General features: G+C 40.3%; 2 protein-coding genes across 2 annotated transcripts in view; one reads left to right on the top strand and one right to left on the bottom strand.

The window, feature by feature from the left end:
• Positions 1-12,376, bottom strand: part of LOC119728343 (structural maintenance of chromosomes protein 2-like) — a 33,125-nt gene extending 20,749 nt beyond the window's left edge. The window contains exons 1-7 of the mRNA XM_038200546.1: positions 12,187-12,376; positions 9,506-9,655; positions 7,316-7,477; positions 5,286-5,396; positions 4,077-4,292; positions 2,598-2,810; positions 444-636 (exon numbers count right to left, since the gene is read on the bottom strand). Coding sequence (XP_038056474.1) covers positions 444-636; positions 2,598-2,810; positions 4,077-4,292; positions 5,286-5,396; positions 7,316-7,477; positions 9,506-9,655; positions 12,187-12,354 — 1,213 coding nt within the window. The 5' untranslated portion in view covers positions 12,355-12,376. The remainder of the gene's footprint in view (positions 1-443; positions 637-2,597; positions 2,811-4,076; positions 4,293-5,285; positions 5,397-7,315; positions 7,478-9,505; positions 9,656-12,186) is intronic.
• A 133-nt stretch (positions 12,377-12,509) lies between these two features.
• Positions 12,510-17,341, top strand: LOC119728340 (2-(3-amino-3-carboxypropyl)histidine synthase subunit 2-like). Its single transcript, XM_038200543.1, has 7 exons — positions 12,510-12,588; positions 13,135-13,287; positions 13,714-13,826; positions 14,466-14,686; positions 15,274-15,987; positions 16,196-16,384; positions 16,980-17,341. Exons 2-7 carry the CDS (start codon positions 13,138-13,140, stop codon positions 17,099-17,101), a joined length of 1,509 nt encoding a protein of 502 aa, XP_038056471.1. The 5' UTR covers positions 12,510-12,588; positions 13,135-13,137; the 3' UTR covers positions 17,102-17,341.
• Positions 17,342-17,915: the final 574 nt, after the last annotated feature.

Below are 17,915 nucleotides of genomic sequence, written 5' to 3'. Positions count from 1 at the left end.
GGAAAGCTTTGTGCAACTTTCTACTCCTATTAAATGTATAAAACTATTTGACATCCCTTTTTTGTTACATTTATTAGACAGTGCACTTCTTTAAACATTAAATAAATTTTCATGCTTTCCCCGACAACTGAGGGCACTGTTGCTGTGATGTCATTTCAGGAAGACACTGTTCAATTTAGGGATTTTCTGTTCACATTGTGAACCCAAAATTTGTTTTTTGAAACATTTGTGAGGAATGTTTGCTCATTGGCTTACTGCCATGTACTGACACAACAACAAATCACCAAAGAAAAGAAAATTTACAACAGCAAAATATCCAAAATTCTAGCAAAATTCACGACTCTTCAGAACCTGGTCAAAAATATTTTTGCAAGCTCTGTTCTACTTCAAGACGTACCCATGAGATAGTTGGCCTCTGATTTAAGCCAAAAAGCCAGACCTACCCATGAGCTGGTCAGCCAGTGTCTTGGCCTCCCCGCCGTCATCACTGCTTGAGAGACCAGCAGACACCGCCTGCAGGTGCTTCTGGGCTGCTGCTATGGCCTCTGTGTGCGCCTTGTAGGAGGATGCTACCTTCTCAAAGTTGGCGCTGTTCTTATCAATGTCCTTCTCTTTGCTCTTCAAGGTGGCTTGGTCCTAGAAAGGGACGGTAATCAATAAATCATTAGAATAAGATTGTCACAAGCATTTTTAGTCTAATTGGAAAAGATCAAGACACACAACTACGTAATAGGAAAACAGATATAAATGGGAGTTGACATAGACACCACGTTACACCATTCTCTTTTTAAAATTTAGTGCTGTACAGAGAGAGACCTACGTAAAGTCAACACTTGAGTAGTATGCTCTTTTCCTTTTCAGGAGCTTGCTGGATTCCTCCAACAAGCTTTCAAGCAGGTGACAAAGTAGGATCGAAATTTGGAGAACTTTGGAGGACAGAATCAGGATAAAAGTAGGGCGTTTGCAGGCTTTCAGGAGTAGTTTTCGTTGATACTGACCCATGTCCACAGCATCATAAGCCTCATTTGGCATGTTCTGTACTCACAACACTTGTGCTCCATCCTAAACTAAGGCAAGAAAAAATAATAGTTCTGCTTCCGGTATCCCCACCTACCCTATTCTGACAGCCCTACCCTAATTTTTTATTGAAAAATGCGAAGAAAAAAACATCCAAAACCATCAATTTCTACTTTTTACCCTCGACTACTCGCAGAGGCCTCCATATGATCGTACACAAAAAAAATTGGCAAAAAATTTCCCTAGCTACCTACCCTATTTTTAAATGCCATGTAATCGGAAGCAGAACTATTTTTTTTGGCCTAAGCTCTTGGAAGTACAGTTGCAGTGGAGAAGTCAAATCAGCCGACTTGGCAGCAGTAATTTCCAACTGATTCTCCCAAACCACGTTGAATTTGTATAGACTACCAAGAAACTTCAAAACCATTTTTTTTGTGAAAGCAGCTCTACAAAACTCGTTCTTTTAAAAAAAATTGTTTAAACATTTGAAAATGACGCAACCTGACTTTGACAAAAACTGTTGGTCGCACCAAGAAGTGACGTATCATGAATGGGTGCTGCCCCACAAGGTGAGGTACCGTGTACATGTACACAAAGTGAGGTACCGTGTACATGTACACAAAGTGAGGTACCGTGTACATGTACACAAAGTGAGGTACCGTGTACATGCATGTACACAAAGTGAGGTACCGTCTACATGTACACAAAGTGAGGTACCGTGTACATGTACACAAAGTGAGGTACCGTGTACATGTACACAAAGTGAGGTACCGTCTACATGTACACAAAGTGAGGTACCGTCTACATGTACACAAAGTGAGGTACCGTGTACATGTACACAAAGTGAGGTACCGTGTACATGTACACAAAGTGAGGTACCGTGTACATGTACACAAAGTGAGGTACCGTGTACATGTACACAAAGTGAGGTACCGTCTACATGTACACAAAGTGAGGTACCGTGTACATGTACACAAAGTGAGGTACCGTGTACATGTACACAAAGTGAGGTACCGTGTACATGCATGTGCACAAAGTGAGGTACCGTCTACATGTACACAAAGTGAGGTACCGTGTACATGTACTCATAGTGAGTACATGTGCACAAAGTGAGGTACCGTGTACATGTACACAAAGTGAGGTACCGTGTACATGTACACAAAGTGAGGTACCGTGTACATGTACACAAAGTGAGGTACCGTGTACATGTACTCATAGTGAGTACATGTGCACAAAGTGAGGTACCGTGTACATGTACACAAAGTGAGGTACCGTGTACATGTACACAAAGTGAGGTACCGTGTACATGTACACAAAGTGAGGTACCGTGTACATGTACACAAAGTGAGGTACTGTGTACATTACACAAAGTGAGGTACCGTGTACATGTACACAAAGTGAGGTACCGTGTACATGTACACACAGTGAGGTACCGTGTACATGTACACAAAGTGAGGTACCATGTACATGTACAAAAAGTCCACAGACATTCTGTCACTCACAATGTAAGCAAACCTATGGTATTTGTCACTCTGTGGTGCACCCGACAAAAAAAACACCCAAAAACCAAAATGACAAACCTCATCATAGCTCTTGAGTACAGCCTTCTTGTTCTTCTTCTCTTTAGCCAGCGCTTCTCTCTGATGCTGCACAGAGCTCTGCATCTTGGTGTCCACATTCTGTCTCTCCGCCAGGGCCTTCTCAATCTCCTTCATCCGGCCGCCCGTCTCCGCGTCTCGCTGCTTCTCCAGATCCTTGATCAGCTGGCCCAGCTCGGCAATTTTGTTGTCAATCTTGGAAAGGAAACAAAAAGAAAATTGGTAATGAACTTGTCAAATTTCATGGATCATCTTTAATATCATGGTGTATGATGCTTAAAGATGCATTCCTCCTGCTATTTTGAGTTTCACATCCAAAAATAGATTTGTATTTTAAGTGCTTTTTCCATAACAATATAAAAGTTATTCACTTTTTTAATGAGACAATGAACGAAAAAATGCAGAGTTTTAGTTATTGAATTATTTCTTCTTGAAATTCAAATTATAAGATGCCAGACAATAATTCAGCTCTCGCAAGGTGAGTTCATTTGTCACAAATTGGAATAAAGGAACTTTTTTTAAATAAAATATACAAATTCAATTTTCTTTTGAACAGTACTGGTGGTATGCAACTTTAATGACACCTTTATTTGCTTACCGTATTAGCACATCATAATTTTATGTGAGCTAACCAAGAAGACATGGAATCTTAACAGTTACAGAAATTGTTGAAAGTTTTTTTTGTGTGCAATCAATCCTTTCAAACATGAGATTTCGACTTGGTGTTATAAAGCAAGGATTTATATTAACTGTACGTACCTCTGTCAACCCTTTTACGACACGAGATAATTTTTTTTTTTTAAACGAGGCTTCTAGAATCCATATCGTACAGGCATCGTGCAGTCTTGAAAAAAAAAACTGTTCGTAAGTGACGTGACGTGCAGGAGATAACGTGAGCACATATATAGAGCGTGCAGTCTTCGAAATATGCGCGCAGTACACTCTGAATAGACCTTTCTCATCGACAGCCATCTTTTCGTAGGAAAATTACAAATGCGTGTTCAACGCCATCAGTTGCGGGTGCGCGCAGCATGCAAAATGTTCTAAACCTGTTGCTTGAAATTTCTTCGAAATACGGTGCAGCCAAGCGCATCACGAAATTTGCTCCCAAAATGCTGGTGTACGTGACAATCTGTAGGACGCAACGTCATATAGTCAATCTGCGTCGTTTACCCATTCCTCATGGCCAGGGGTTAGTGAAGGAACGCGCCCACGACCATGGAGTCCAGGCTGGACTAAGGCTGGCCTAGTCCGAGTTAATGACACTATTTATACTCAACGAATTAGTCAGAGAGTCAGTCAATCAGTCAATGACTCAGCCAGTCACAGGACAATAGCTGCTGGCCCTTTTTAGGTTTAGCAAAAATGCCACAACTCCCTAACAGCAATCAACAATACCCCTCGAGCCTCTCGGCTGAGGGGTAACAATGATTACAATTTTTTTTAAGGTATGGCCTTCACCTCTTTCAGCTGGTCTCTGAGCTGGTTCATCTGGTCGGCCATCTTGGCCAGATCCTCGGCCGACTTCTTGGACATCTCCTCGGCGCCGACAAACTGGTAAGCGATGTGGAGACGGGACAGGTGCTCCAGCTCTCGCATGACCTTCTGGTACTCCAGGTAGTTGGAGCGCTCCTCCTTGAGACGCGTCAAGGTGGGCGTGATCTCCTCCGACATGATCTACATCACAACGAAATGTTGATTAGCAATACAGGGCGAGTTTTAATCAGAGTCAATTTTCTCAGAAATGAATAAGGGTGGCCAAAATGTATTTACCAGAATTATGTCACAGCTAATCTGAATAGATCATGCAAGTTTCATTAACCCTAACTCCCCAGCCTAATTTACTAGGAGCCATACCCATTCTGGCAAATTCCAACACCCACATGGGAAATTGTACACACACACTGTAGGACTTAGTTTCTGGAGGTATGCCAAGCCCAGTGTAAAAGACCATCAGTTTAGGGGTACTGTACCTATCCCAACAGATATGAACAAAACCTGCTGTTGAACTTTGATGGGTTGAGTTCAGTTAGGGTTAATGTGGAGCGAAGCATTGAGATTATGTAAGCACTTGTTCATTGTGTTCTCAATTTATTACCGTTCTAAGTTCATTCCGATTGGCTTTCCTGCCAAACATGAGACTGAGCGGTTGCGCTTTGCTTGCAGTTCTCGGTCACGAGCGCACATGCAGGTTCTAAACGCGCGCGCAGGTTCTGCACGTGTGTGCGCAATGCGCATGAGGTAAACCATTGTATATGCAATTTTACAGACTAGACACGTGGCCGTTCATGACAGATGAAATTACAGTATCTCAGCACATGATATAACAAATTTGATTACTTGGTTAAAAATACTTGGAAATATAATATATCCTTTCGTTTAGCACACGTTTGTTTCCTTGGTTTCCATGAATATTTACAACTTTGTGCACATTCAGTGAATTCTTCAAATTGCATTCTTAAATCAAAGCAGATCCAATTTAATATGCACATCATATTTAAACATAAAAACAGGCAATGCTTTGTCAATAAAACACCTTTAGTGTACATCAGCATTGCTGTGTTTTTGAAATGAATCTATAACAATACAAAGTAAACAAACTAACAAAGTCTAGATACTGGCAGGCAAACTATAGAAATGTAAGGGAAAACTTAAAGAAATAGTTGTTACCGAGTCAATTTCCTTGAGTTTAGCATCTTTCTTCTCGATGGTCTTCTGAGCCGAAGCCTTCTTATTTTCGTACATCCTTGTTCCTGCTGCCTCTTCAATCATGGCCAGAATCTGTCGATGCAGAAGTAGCATTATTGGAGTTAACTTCCACAAACAATCAAATAAAAATGTATGGCTTAAGTCATACTCTTGTGGTCTCAAAATTAAAGGGCCCATTTTTTTCAAAATGCAATCCTTGAAAATGCACCTTTGTGTCCCATTTAACCTTATTTTCAATTTTCGTTTTTGCCATTTTCAAGGGTATTTGGGTGCATTTTTGTTTTTGTTATGCTAATTCGAATTTCTATTTATTCATGAGCAAAAGTGTGACGTCATTTTAGGTAGAAATCTCAATATTACAGCTATTTCGCACCAAATGTCGTCAGAATTTTGGATATTTCGCTGGCGTAAATTAAATTCTTTAAAATTTCTTTCATTTTCTACAGATTTGTTGTGTCAGTACATAACAGTAAGCCCGTGAGCAAACTCGTCTCACAAAATTTGTTTGCAATGGGCACATTTTGGGGTTAACAATTTGAACAGAAACACCTCAACTTAACAGTGTTTTCCTGAAAGGACATCACAGCAACAGTGCCAAGTTGTCCGTAAAAGCATGGAAGTGGTCTTAAATTGTTTAAAGAAGTGCCCTTTTCAATAAAATTAACCCAAACGAGATGTCAAATATTGTTCATACATCTAAGAGGAGTAGAAAGTTGCACAAATGTGCTGCTAAGAAAAATTCAATTCATGGATCCTTTAAAAACTCAGATGCAAGAACGGTTGGTATCTGACGGTGGAGTGACCAATTTCACGGCACTGCTAAGCACAAAAGGCTTTTTTGTGCTAAGCAAATTATTTTTGCTTAGCAGCGCCGTGAATGGTGCTGCTAAGCTTACAATTTTCTGTTTACAGAGCTTCCTTCTATTTCATGGAGACTGTAAGCATAAGCACAGCAAAAGGCACGCTAATACTTCAGAGGAAAATTTTGCTTAACTTAGTGAAGTAACAATAGAAATCTCTAGGCACGCATGACCATTAGCACGTCCACACTGTGAAATAGTGCTTAAGGTTAGCAAATTTTCTGCAATGTGAAGCACAACTGTTCTGCTGAATGTTAAGCAGTGGCTCCGCTAACCACAGAATTCCACGCTTACGATCACCATTTTGTGCTAACCGCGGTAGCATAACAATTCTCTGCTAACCCTGAAAACACAGAACCCTTAGTTACGGGATGTACAATGTACACATGGGCAGAAACCAAAATTCCTGGCTAACACGTGAAATACGCTTACCGTAAACACAGAATATTCCGCTAGGGTAAGCAGGGAACTTTCCCTAACTGTAACTTAAAGGGAATGTACAAAATTTGCTTTTGCTGCAATTTTCAGAAATAAATGGATTTGGAGGATTAGTATGTTATAGCAAATATTGTTCAACTGACTTGTTTCACGTTTTGGGCTTGTTTATGCTGGAAAAACCAAGAAAACCAATCATTTTCTTGTAGTCTGGTTCCCCGACCCCACTTAAGATGAAACGGAGAAACGTAAAGACTTTGGGGAATTGTAAGGTCAAAGAATCACTCTAGCAGGTTTGTACCCCTTCACAGGTGTGTAATCTATTGCAAAGAAAATGCGGAATAACTAAATATGAAAACAGTTTTTGAAAAAGCCAGTGTTTTCCAACGCTGGTCGGCCGACCAGCATTGGAAAAATACAGTTTTTCTTGAAAATGTCAGCACACCAGGAGCCACGATTTTACAGGATGCTTTAGACTGTCAATCCCTAACAATTCAGTAAGGTATTTCGTGATAATTTGATCATTTTGTTTTTTGATGTTTGCAAATGTTGTATCTTCCCTTTAACTAGAGCAAAACAAGTGGGCCCAGATTTGGCACTGAGCGATGACAAAGCGCCATCTTCTGTTAATGAATGGAGTCTGCTAGTTTATGAAAAGCCAACAGAATATTTTGTAAAAGGGTAAAATGTACCAACCTCTGGGGGCTTCATGTTCAGCACTTTGGTGATGCGTCCCTGCATGATTAGGAAGTGGGGATTGTTGACGTTGAGCTGTACCGAGCAGAAGAGATCCTGGACCCTGCTGTTGTTGGCATTGCTGCCATTGATCAGGTACTTGTTACGACCACCGATCACAACCTGTGGGGATTCAAAGATCAGGTGGTGGTTACGGTAATACAACATTACCCAAACTTTGTTACCTTAAGGTACTTAGAAAGAAAAAGCTGCTGAAATCCATGTAGGCCATCAGCCTGGGGGTTTGGCCAGTATCAAATGAGGGGAATAATGCTCATTGTGATTTTTGGCAAGGTATGCACCCCTGTAGTTAGAAAACTTGGTGGCAGCTTTTCGGGTGCTTTCACTTTTTTTAAAAATGGCAGCCAAAACATGGTTGTTCCCTCATATATTTATTCCGGTAACGAGCATATTGGCGGCCATTTTAAAAAATAAAATAAAATAAAAGTGATAACACCCAAAAAACTGCCACCGCTCACACTGCAAAGCATTCACACGTTTGTCAACTCTAGATGTGCATCGCTTGCCAAAAATCGCTATGAGCATTGCTCTTTTCGATCATTTGATAACAGTGGCCCAATTTTTGGACCGAAGCTGATGGCCTAATAGTCCCGATATTTTGATGAAGTTTATATCTTCTGCAAAGGCAAAAGGGCAATTCCAGCGTTATGAAAGGAAATGTATTATCCGTGACAGAGCCAGTTAACCATGATTTCTAATTAATGATTCAGAGAAACGATCTAAAACTCCTAATCTGTCCTTGACCATTACTAGATGGATGTACAAATGTATATTTGAAATATACATTTTCAGGTTTAATCGCTGAGACCTAAAAAGCTCTGTCAAGGACATTACAAAACCCTGAAATTGCCCAAAAGTCCTTTGATCATGTTGATTCTGCTGGTATCAAAACCTCCACGCCACTAAATTTCAAAATTGTGGATTTTTATTTTAGTAAAACTACTCTAAAATCTAATAAAAATATCATTGTACAATGTACAAGTCCACATGCAATATAGGTCATCAGCTTGGGGGTTTGGTCAGTATCAAATCAGGGCATAAATGATTATAGTGCGCATGCGCAAGGTATACCGCCCCTAGAGTGGTAACAAGCATTTTGATGGACATTTTGAAAAAAAGGGTGATAGCGCCCAAAAAGCTGCCACCGCTGCAATGCTATCACATATTTTCCAACTCTGGAGGTGTATACCTTGCCAAAAATCGCTATAACGATTAATCCCCTCGTTTGATACCGGTGGCCCAAATTTTTGACCGAGGCTGATGGCCTAATAGTGTCTTTCGCTTCACCAAAAAGTCTAGTCCTTAAAGGCATATAGAATGATTTGCTTGTCACACATTTCGTCTGTTTCCTAACCTGTTGAATTTCAGCTCAGTGGATATTACACTTTTCAAGAAAACAGTGAAAAACCATGCACAACCTTTTGATCACGAAACCAATTTCATCAATAGCACTCTTTATTCCAAAAATCAGTCAACTGACTGATCGTTGGATATCACCTACATTGCTTGATTTCTTCTAAATGACAGCAAGCCAGACGGAATAATTTGACAGGGTGTTTAGTACCAGTTCATTTTAAAAATCCAAGTATGGTTTTTGATAATAATTTGGTTGGTTACTTTTGGGATAAATGCAAATAATACTATGCCTTTAACTTTTTTAACCCTAACTCCCTAGGCCTTTTTGCTAGGATGTAGCCTCAATCCTGCAAAATCCTCCAATTGGCCTCACGGAAAAATAGCATATAGCCTCAATCCTGCAAATTCCTTCATTATTTCCTGAATATGGTCCGTGGAGAGGTGACCACTGCCTGAATCCTGCAAAATCCTCCGGCTATGACTGTCAATAGGCCGAGGCAGAGGCAGTGACATCCTGGAGTAGTGCGGAGGATTTCAAGTATAATCAAGGACTAAATTTATGCTAGGCTGAGCATAAACAACACAAGGTCCAGCCCAAGATCTTGACACAGTGCTTCCTCTGAAATCAGCAATGCACTTTTGCAATGTAACCTCAATCCTGCAAATTCCTCCAATTATCAAAAAGGGTTTTGGAGGATTTGGGATGGTTTAATTAATACTAGTATATTTCCGCATCATTGACAATTCTTGGTGAAATTGCCTGACTAGCCCTACCTGTCTAGAGACGGTGATTTCATCAAACGTCTCATATCCCAACGGACTCTGCTTCTTGTCCCGATTATCAAAAGTGATGGTAACGGTTGCCTTGGTAACTCCCGCCTGGCCGCCTTTGTACACAAGCTCTTGTAGACTGCCGGCACGGACCTGAGTAATTCAATGTAAATGTGGAAAGAAAATGAGAAAAGCAACCCAAAATTTTCGTAAATTTACCAGTATATTCGCAGCATTTTTATAAAAAACAATTCAGTTTGTTTTGCTTTGAAAAAAAATAATGAATCATAATAATTTATATACAGAAATTGTAACAGGTTGTGGACTGCTCTTTAGTAACCCTCCTGTTATTTAAACAGTCACAGACAGTCAAAATTCACTTCCACTTCCCCTGCTATACTTTTAACAACGGCTAGCCACCAGCAGTCAGATCATATGTCAAGCAAACACTGTGACTAGTCAAACTGCGTCAACAGACAATTTTCAATTCAATTTCAATTTCAATTTATTGGTCCTTCTAGGAAATTTGTTTTGTCACACGATGCAATACATAAATAGATAATTCATTAATATAATCCAGAAAATTTAAATAAGCAAATTACTAAAATAATACTTACGATTACTATGAAAATAAATATTTAAGCATATCAGTCAAAATGACAGATCCGGAAAAACACTATGAAAATGAAAACCTGACAAAGCAGGCAAGTTGTGGTCACAGCTGTTTTATCGCTCACTGGGAGTCAAAGCATAGCTGTATCAAGTTACTTAACCAGTCCCAGCCAGTCAATCCTGCTTTTGTAGGATGGGAATTCTTAACTGTTGAAAACAGTCACTTGTTTGATTTTGACTGATAGGATTACTTGGCACAGAATGTGTGTTTGCATAGGAGGGTTACTGTCATTTGAAATAATGACAAAATGCACATATCCAAAATCCAAAAACTTTACATATGATTGATTCAAAGTTTGCAACTTTGTCAATGGAACTGAAACCTTCATGTGAACTAACACCCAATAAACATGCACAAGAATTGTTCATTGATGTTATTTTGTATTCCTCCACAAAGCAAAAAAAAGTATAAGACCGAAACATCACAGGTTTGCATACAGTAGGCCTATTTCATGATACAATTGTAACCTTGTTTATCCTGTTTAAAGAAGAAAAAAAAAAAAAAACTTGTGAGGGCCTTTTATATTTGAATGTACAGTGAGTGCGACAGTTCCGGATCACTTTTTATACAAACCCCTGTACATCCGCCCATGTGTGGAGTTTCCGTGTCCAAGTGGCATCATTTCGTAGTAAAATTCCCCCTCTTCATCTTTTAAAGTTAAACCAAATATGTTCACATACATGTAGGTTCATTTCAAAGAGAACTAAATCATGGCTTTCGTACAGGACCGAACCCGACAGTTGCCGATCACTTTCGACAGTTGTGGATCTCGCATGCCCTGCCACCTCGTACATACATACATTGTATAATTCATAACTTGAAGGTGTGCTCAGCACGTCGTGAGTATCACGCCTGAAGACTGCATACCATGCATGGGTGATCCGCAACTGTCTGATGTGTGTATAGAAATCTTTCAGCGAATATGGCAATTCAGATAATTCAAATACCAAAATATTATACTTTGCCAATTTTCTTGTAAGGAAATAATCTCAGGAGCACTGTACATGTATTATACATGTAACTGAGATTATTTCCTTACAATTCAGAAAACCTAATATATTCAAGAAAAATGATAAATGTAGACGAAGTACCAGAGGAAACCAGAATTTTGCCTTTATGCATTTCTTTTCACAGGACAGTTACAAAACAACGGATATTTTACAAAACAAGCGGGTATTTTGCCGAACTATGTTTAAGCCATTTCCAGAATTTCTTTTCCGACCATTGCAAAATGATAGACATTGAAATTTGTCAAATCAAACCTGGAGAAAAAAAATGGTTACACTGGAATTATTTTTTTAATTTAAATTAATCAAGTGATTTGGAACTGTCAATGATCTGGAACTGTCGCACTCACTGTACTCTAAAAAATAAGAAGAAATAATGAACAATACAATAGTATAGTGAACAATTTTTTTCACTGAAAGAATGAAACATTATTACAAACAAAAGTACAAAATATCTTGGTTTGATACATAAGCACTGTTGGAAAAAATATTAAACGTGTTCAAATATATTTGTTGGTAGGAATGATGAGCAAAGTTGTAAAATAGGCCTACCGCCTAGCCCAGGTTGGACGAAGTCTTCATTGCAATCCCTCCGTTACGTAGGGAGGAAAGGGAGTCCACCATACCTGGGCTAGCCTACCGCCCTACTTAAATAAATCTGATATTTTGATAAATTCTTCATTGAAATTTGTCTACTTTTTTATATTCAAAACAGCTGACCATCTTTTATTACCAATACTATATTTTCACAGACAAAGCAAAATTGCCATGGCAGTAGGACTGTGCATTGCAATGCCACTGCTCATTGCCAAATCGGCCGAACAAAATTCTGCAAAATGAAAAATTGATGAATTAAAATAGGTGTAAATATTTTATTGTTTATAATTTATATCGGTTTGTGCCTATGTAAACATTGTGTTTTTATTCTTGAGAGCGATTATAAGCACAACCTTTTCAGAAAAAAAGCATTAATTAATTAGGCTAGCCAACCCCGCCATGTTTACCTGTGTTAAATTGGAGATTCCCAACAGGAAGCAAATGGAGTCCAAAATATTGGATTTTCCCGATCCATTCAGGCCAGTAATGGCATTAAAAAGCGGGTCAAATCCTTTGATTTCAGTCCTCTGGGCGTAGGACTTAAACCCATCTATGACTATCTCCTTGATGTACATGTTGAAACGTCACTTTATGCCATAAAAATGATGACAAATCCGATGTTTTGAAGGCGACAATGTTCGCAGTACAAAACTGCAGGAGTCAAAAACGGCGCCTGAATCGACGGTTGGGTGAATGTGCGCACGCGCAGAATCTCCCATAAACCTTTGCGATTCAAAATGGCAGCGTCCATCTGACGGAAAATAAAGTGTGTCGTGTGAAGATATTTTGATTAAAAAAATCAAGCACAAGTAAGATTTTTTCTCTTAAGTTATCAGTTGGGGCAATCAGAATTTTTCTACCGTCTGATATTAATTTAGTAGGTGAAATGGTGAGTTTTCTTGTCTGTTCGTGGCACTCGTTACGTGTCAGCAGCTCGTTTCCCTTTCAAGCTTTACACGCGCACTTCTTTGCGAGACTTGGTTGGGGGCGCCCTACTTCTAGAAAGTAGGAGCGCTCTGCCTCTAGGCAATAGCAAATGGATATTAAGAAATTTTATTTTGGAAAGAATGTTGCAACCTGACGCCACTTTTTTCTTCATATATCATCTCAATTCAGGTCAGTCATGTCAGTCATTGCAGGAAATGTTGAAAAGACATGAATCCATGAAATGTACATTGTCATAAAGTTGTAGGCCCCTAGGCCTAGGCTAGGCCTAGGGCTAGGCCCTACTTGGCAAATTTTCTTGACTCTCCATAGACTTTGTACAGGATTGCCTTTGTACACAACTGCTGAAGTGGCCTCAGGATGCAACATTCTTTCCTTTTTCTTTGATAACTTGTTTACGCTAATTACAGACAATGGCAACAGCATTCAGTCCTGATGGGTCAGAGGTCATTCAGAGGTCAATAGAGGTCAACATTGCAAAGGCATCGTCAGAGACAGATCTGTATTCTGTGTATGAGATACCTCGCTGTGTAGAATTCATCAGGAAAAATGCCTACACAAAGGTACATGTATGAAAAGAATTACAGAATTGTTGATCAAACAGTTTAATTTACACAGTTAAGATTTTTTTTATAATCTTGATATTCTTGTATTGATGTTGCTCTATCTGAGTTCCTCAACATAATTTAATTCTTTTTCCTCACAAAAGTTCCATTTATTTAAAAAGAAAAAGCTCTTTTAAAAAAAAATTATTTTGGATGCTTTCAACCTCAACCCTCTGAAATTATCTCAAAAAGAACTGCTTGAATTATTGATGGGTCCCAAATAATATGAAATTTGTAAAGTATATACCAAAGATGGTTGGGTTTTTTAAGTATAATTTCTCCTTCAAAAGTGAATAACTGTGTTAAAAACAAAACCGCACCAGACCATAACATACAACCTACACATCAATGTAGCGATAACAACCTTGACCATTATTTGTTTAGGTTGCATTGCAGTTTCCTGATGAGCTCCTACTGGACTCCACTTCAGTCGTCAAGTTTCTTCAACAGGAAACAGAAGCTGTGGTCTTCATTCTCGCTGACACTTCATATGGAAGGTTCACACTTTATAGCAAATATTGTTACACTGACCTGTTGAAACTTTTTTGTTCATGGATGTTGGGAAAAAAAACATGAAAAAATGCTGTTCTGGTAGTTTGGTTCCCTTATCCTACTTCAGATAAAACAGAGCAATGTATAGACATTGGGGAATTGTCAGGTCAGGAAACCAGACTAGCTGGCTGGCACCCATTCACAAACCGATTGAAAACAAAATGTGGACTAACTAAATTTTGGTTAATTGGGGCAGTCTTTCAAAAACCTCAGTTTTTTCCAATGATGGTCAGCTGACAATCGTTGGAAATTGATACAAAAATTCCACTTTTCTTGACACAACGACAGCATGCCAGGTGCCATGATTTCACAGGATGCTTGAGACTATTATTCACTTACAGTCAAGTAAGGTATTTCATAATAAATTGGTAATTCTGTTTTTTGATGTTTGCAAGTGTTGTATAGTACCTTTAAGTCAAATTTGTCTAAGAGGAACAAAGCATGGCTTAATTAAGAGAGTAAAATACTGCAGTTAAAATTTCAGCAACCAATCTTTAACCCGTTTTGAACCAGACATTTAAAACTGCTCCACCACACTAATATTCCCTTTTATAAATTGATGAAATCTGACTTCATGCTCACAGCTGTTGTGTGGATGAGATAGCTGCCCAGCATGCCAATGCAGACAGCATCATCCATTTTGGCCGTGCCTGCCTCAGCCCGACGTCGCGCCTTCCTGTCCTCTACGTCTTCGGCCAGCGACCCATTGATGAAGACCACTGCTGCCAAATCTTCCAGGAATTCTTCGCTGACTGTTCCCAGCCGGTCGTAGTTATGTACGATGTAGTGTACGCACACTGTATAGGTATGATCATAATCAGTCCGAAAATTTGGGATTCTCAATACTGTGTGCGAGAGTCCCAAAATTTAAGATAGTAAAAGCATGCAACACAAGAAAATAGACTGGCACATGAAACAACCAGTCCAACACCCTTTTAGTACTGCATCAATCACCTGTGTCAAGAGAGATCTGGTACCTAGCTCTATTTCTACACATTCTCTATATAGTCCTGCCACCAGACTATTGAAGGGTCAATCTTTTTAAACAGTTGGACATGTACCAGTCTAGTCTTAAGCTTCAAATTGAAATCACTTTGCTTCACTCTTGGGTGCAAAATGTTGAAGAAATGTCTCCTTTAAAATTGAATTGAGACCTCAAACTTGGCTGGTGAAATACTGAGGTCCATGTCTTTGCCTCATGAAAATTGTAGAGAATTTTGTCAGCTGGTTCATACTGACGGACTGACAGTCTGGTCAGTGTCATAGGTGGACGAGTTAATATTGAAGTGACCCATGATATAGCAATATCTATTTCAGTAACTGATATAAGGCAAAGTGAAATTTAGACGACCCATGGATGAAATGCAATCCTGTTCCATTCTGTTTTCTCAGATTCTCTCACAAAGAGGCTAACAGAAATCCTACCGTTGGTTGTCATGTCAAGAATCCTGGATCCCGGAGTCGATTTTGAGAGAAATAATTTAACCGACAGTAGGACTAGTAATGGAAACGATGACGATGGAACGGACATTGATTTAGCCTTACTGACCAACTCAAACACGTACTTCCAATTTGGGCGCCGGTTCACAATTGGGCCCCAGCACGCGCTCGAGGACTACGCGGTGTTTTATGTCGGTGCCCCGACTGCGACACTCACCAATCTCATGATGACCTACAACCGGTGTCCGTTTTTCACCTACGACCCCGAGCATAGGCAGGGCCTACGAGAGACACTGAATGTCAACCGTCAACTCATGAAGCGGTACTACCTAATAGAGAGGGCGCGAGACGCCAACGTTGTCGGGATCGTCGCGGGGACGCTCGGCGTGAAGGACTACCTCGCCGTCATCGACCGATTGAAAACCCTCCTGAAGAAGGCCGGAAAGAAGACCTACACGTTCGTTGTGGGTAAACTCAACGTGGCCAAGCTCGCTAACTTCATGGAGGTGGACATTTACGTTCTGGTCTCGTGTCCGGAGAACAGCATCATTGATTCGCAGGAGTTTTACAAGCCCGTCGTCACGCCGTTTGAGATGGAAATTGCTTGCAACCGAGCGCGCGAATGGACTGGAGAATACGTAACAGATTTCCGACAAATTTTACCAGGTAATTATATTTTCTGTATATTTCCGTTTTTTTCTAGAGCTGGCAAATAGTATATGCGGCTGCCTCAATCAGATTTGTTGTTGATCATGGAAAGTACATCTTCGAAGTCAATGTTTCCCTCAAATAATTTTGTATATTTTTGTAACTGCAAATTGTTTTCCATTCTTGCAATCTCACTCTGTTTCCACCCTTCTCCGACCCCAAACAGGAGCAGCCAAGCACGTAGAGCTTCCTGCTGACGACACAGCAGAGCAAGACACAACAACAGACGTCTCCTTGGTAACGGGTAAATTGAGGTCCTTGGGGAAAACACAGGAGTCATCTGAGACGACCGCATCGAAGGTCTTAGTCAGGCGAGACGAAACAACGACGGTGGGCACGGTACATGCTAATGCGAGTAAGTGATAATGGTAGTTCTAAAAAGGGTCAGACAATTATCACAAATCTTAAAGGCCCTATATCTCGCCTGTTGCCACATGATTGCATTGCCAGTACAATAATAATACTAATGTGTATTTATAAAGCGCACGTATCCACCATTATTGGTGCTCAAGGCGCTACATCATTAATACCCTGCTCATTGGGCCAATGAAACATTCCAAATACCATCTCTGAGCTCCCTGGGGAGTATACAGCTCAATGCTGCCATTTCGGCGCAAAGCAGCTACAATCAACCACACTAACCATCTCTGCCCTCACAGGTACCCATTTACTCCTGGGTGGAGAGAAGCAATGAGTGACAAAGTGCCTTGCCCAAGGGCACAGGCACCATGACCCCAGGCTGGACTCAAACCCAAAACCTGCAGAATTACCCACAGACCACAAACACAATGCCCAAGCCACGGCACTCCACAACAGTACAGCACATATCGTATGCACACCAAACAGTGCAAGTCCTACATTCATGAACAAACTCTTGAAATACTTCCCCCAAAAAATCCTGTTAAAGGTGCATCAGTTTTAACTCCCTTTTCACTTTCCCATCTCTGAAGGTGAATTCCTAGCAGGCAGGTCATGGCAAGGCTTAGAGCAGCAGCTTGGCCAGACACCTGTCAGCAAAGCAGTGGAAGGCAGGACGGGCATAGCTGCCAGCTACAGCGAGGAAACTAGCTAAAGAATAACAGGAATTGGAAAGCTATAGACATCGTGCACAAGTACCTCCTTAACGGTTACAAATGAAGAGTTGGGGCCTTGGGGAAAATCTCCGAGAGATATATTTGAGCAAAAACTGTCGACTGGCACCTGTGCCCGTGGGCACCGTTTTTAGCTGCGGGATAGCAGCTCAACAAATCATCATGTCTCTCCGTTATTCCGTTTGAAAGTTATTAACAAACGTTGACATTGTCTATTGCTCCTACATATTTTGACCGATTTCAACCTAGCTTTGTCAAAAGTATCAGTAGCCAGCCCCATCATGTCACATGACCAAACTGGGGTCAAAGGTCATCATGGGGTCACTGGGGTCAAAAACTGATTTATTTTTGTTTAACTCAAAACACTACTCCTTCCAGGAATTACATGGCACAATCACGTGACTCGTGCATGAACACGAATTCGTTAGCCCGCAGCTTCCGAGATATTTCTGATCAAGCTTGTTTTGAAGCCACTTTCTGTGATTGTGTTCTTCAAGACAAAACCACTTCATGCGGAATAATTTCACAGGGTATTTGATACCAGTCCCATCTTCACTTTGAGTAAGGTTTATGTCCTTTATTAATTACATCCGAGGTACTTGGTACTTGGTTGGTTCTTCTCCTAAGGACTGCCACAAGGGAGTATAACTAGGCCAGAAACACCGGGGCAAACCCCTTCTCTTAGCGATAAGTGTTACTGGGTTCTTTTACGTGCGTTAGGCCTTATACAACGCACGGGACCTCCGGCTTAACGTCCCATCCGAAGGACGAAGCAATAATGGTTAAGTGCCTTGC

The sequence above is a fragment of the Patiria miniata genome, unplaced genomic scaffold (assembly GCF_015706575.1).
Source record: "Patiria miniata isolate m_02_andy unplaced genomic scaffold, ASM1570657v1 HiC_scaffold_20, whole genome shotgun sequence".
In the NCBI taxonomy this organism is placed as follows: domain Eukaryota; kingdom Metazoa; phylum Echinodermata; class Asteroidea; order Valvatida; family Asterinidae; genus Patiria; species Patiria miniata.
Note: the sequence above shows the minus strand (reverse complement) of the source record. Positions and strands in the feature narration are given on the sequence as shown.

Excerpts from the sequence above, each read along its gene's own strand:
- LOC119728340 (XM_038200543.1), top strand. The coding sequence starts at position 13,138 with ATGGCAACAGCATTCAGTCCTGATGGGTCAGAGGTCATTCAGAGGTCA. Across the intron at positions 13,827-14,465 it reads GCTGACACTTCATATGGAAG|CTGTTGTGTGGATGAGATAG; the intron begins GTTCACACTTTA and ends TCATGCTCACAG. Across the intron at positions 16,385-16,979 it reads CACGGTACATGCTAATGCGA|GTGAATTCCTAGCAGGCAGG; the intron begins GTAAGTGATAAT and ends CCATCTCTGAAG.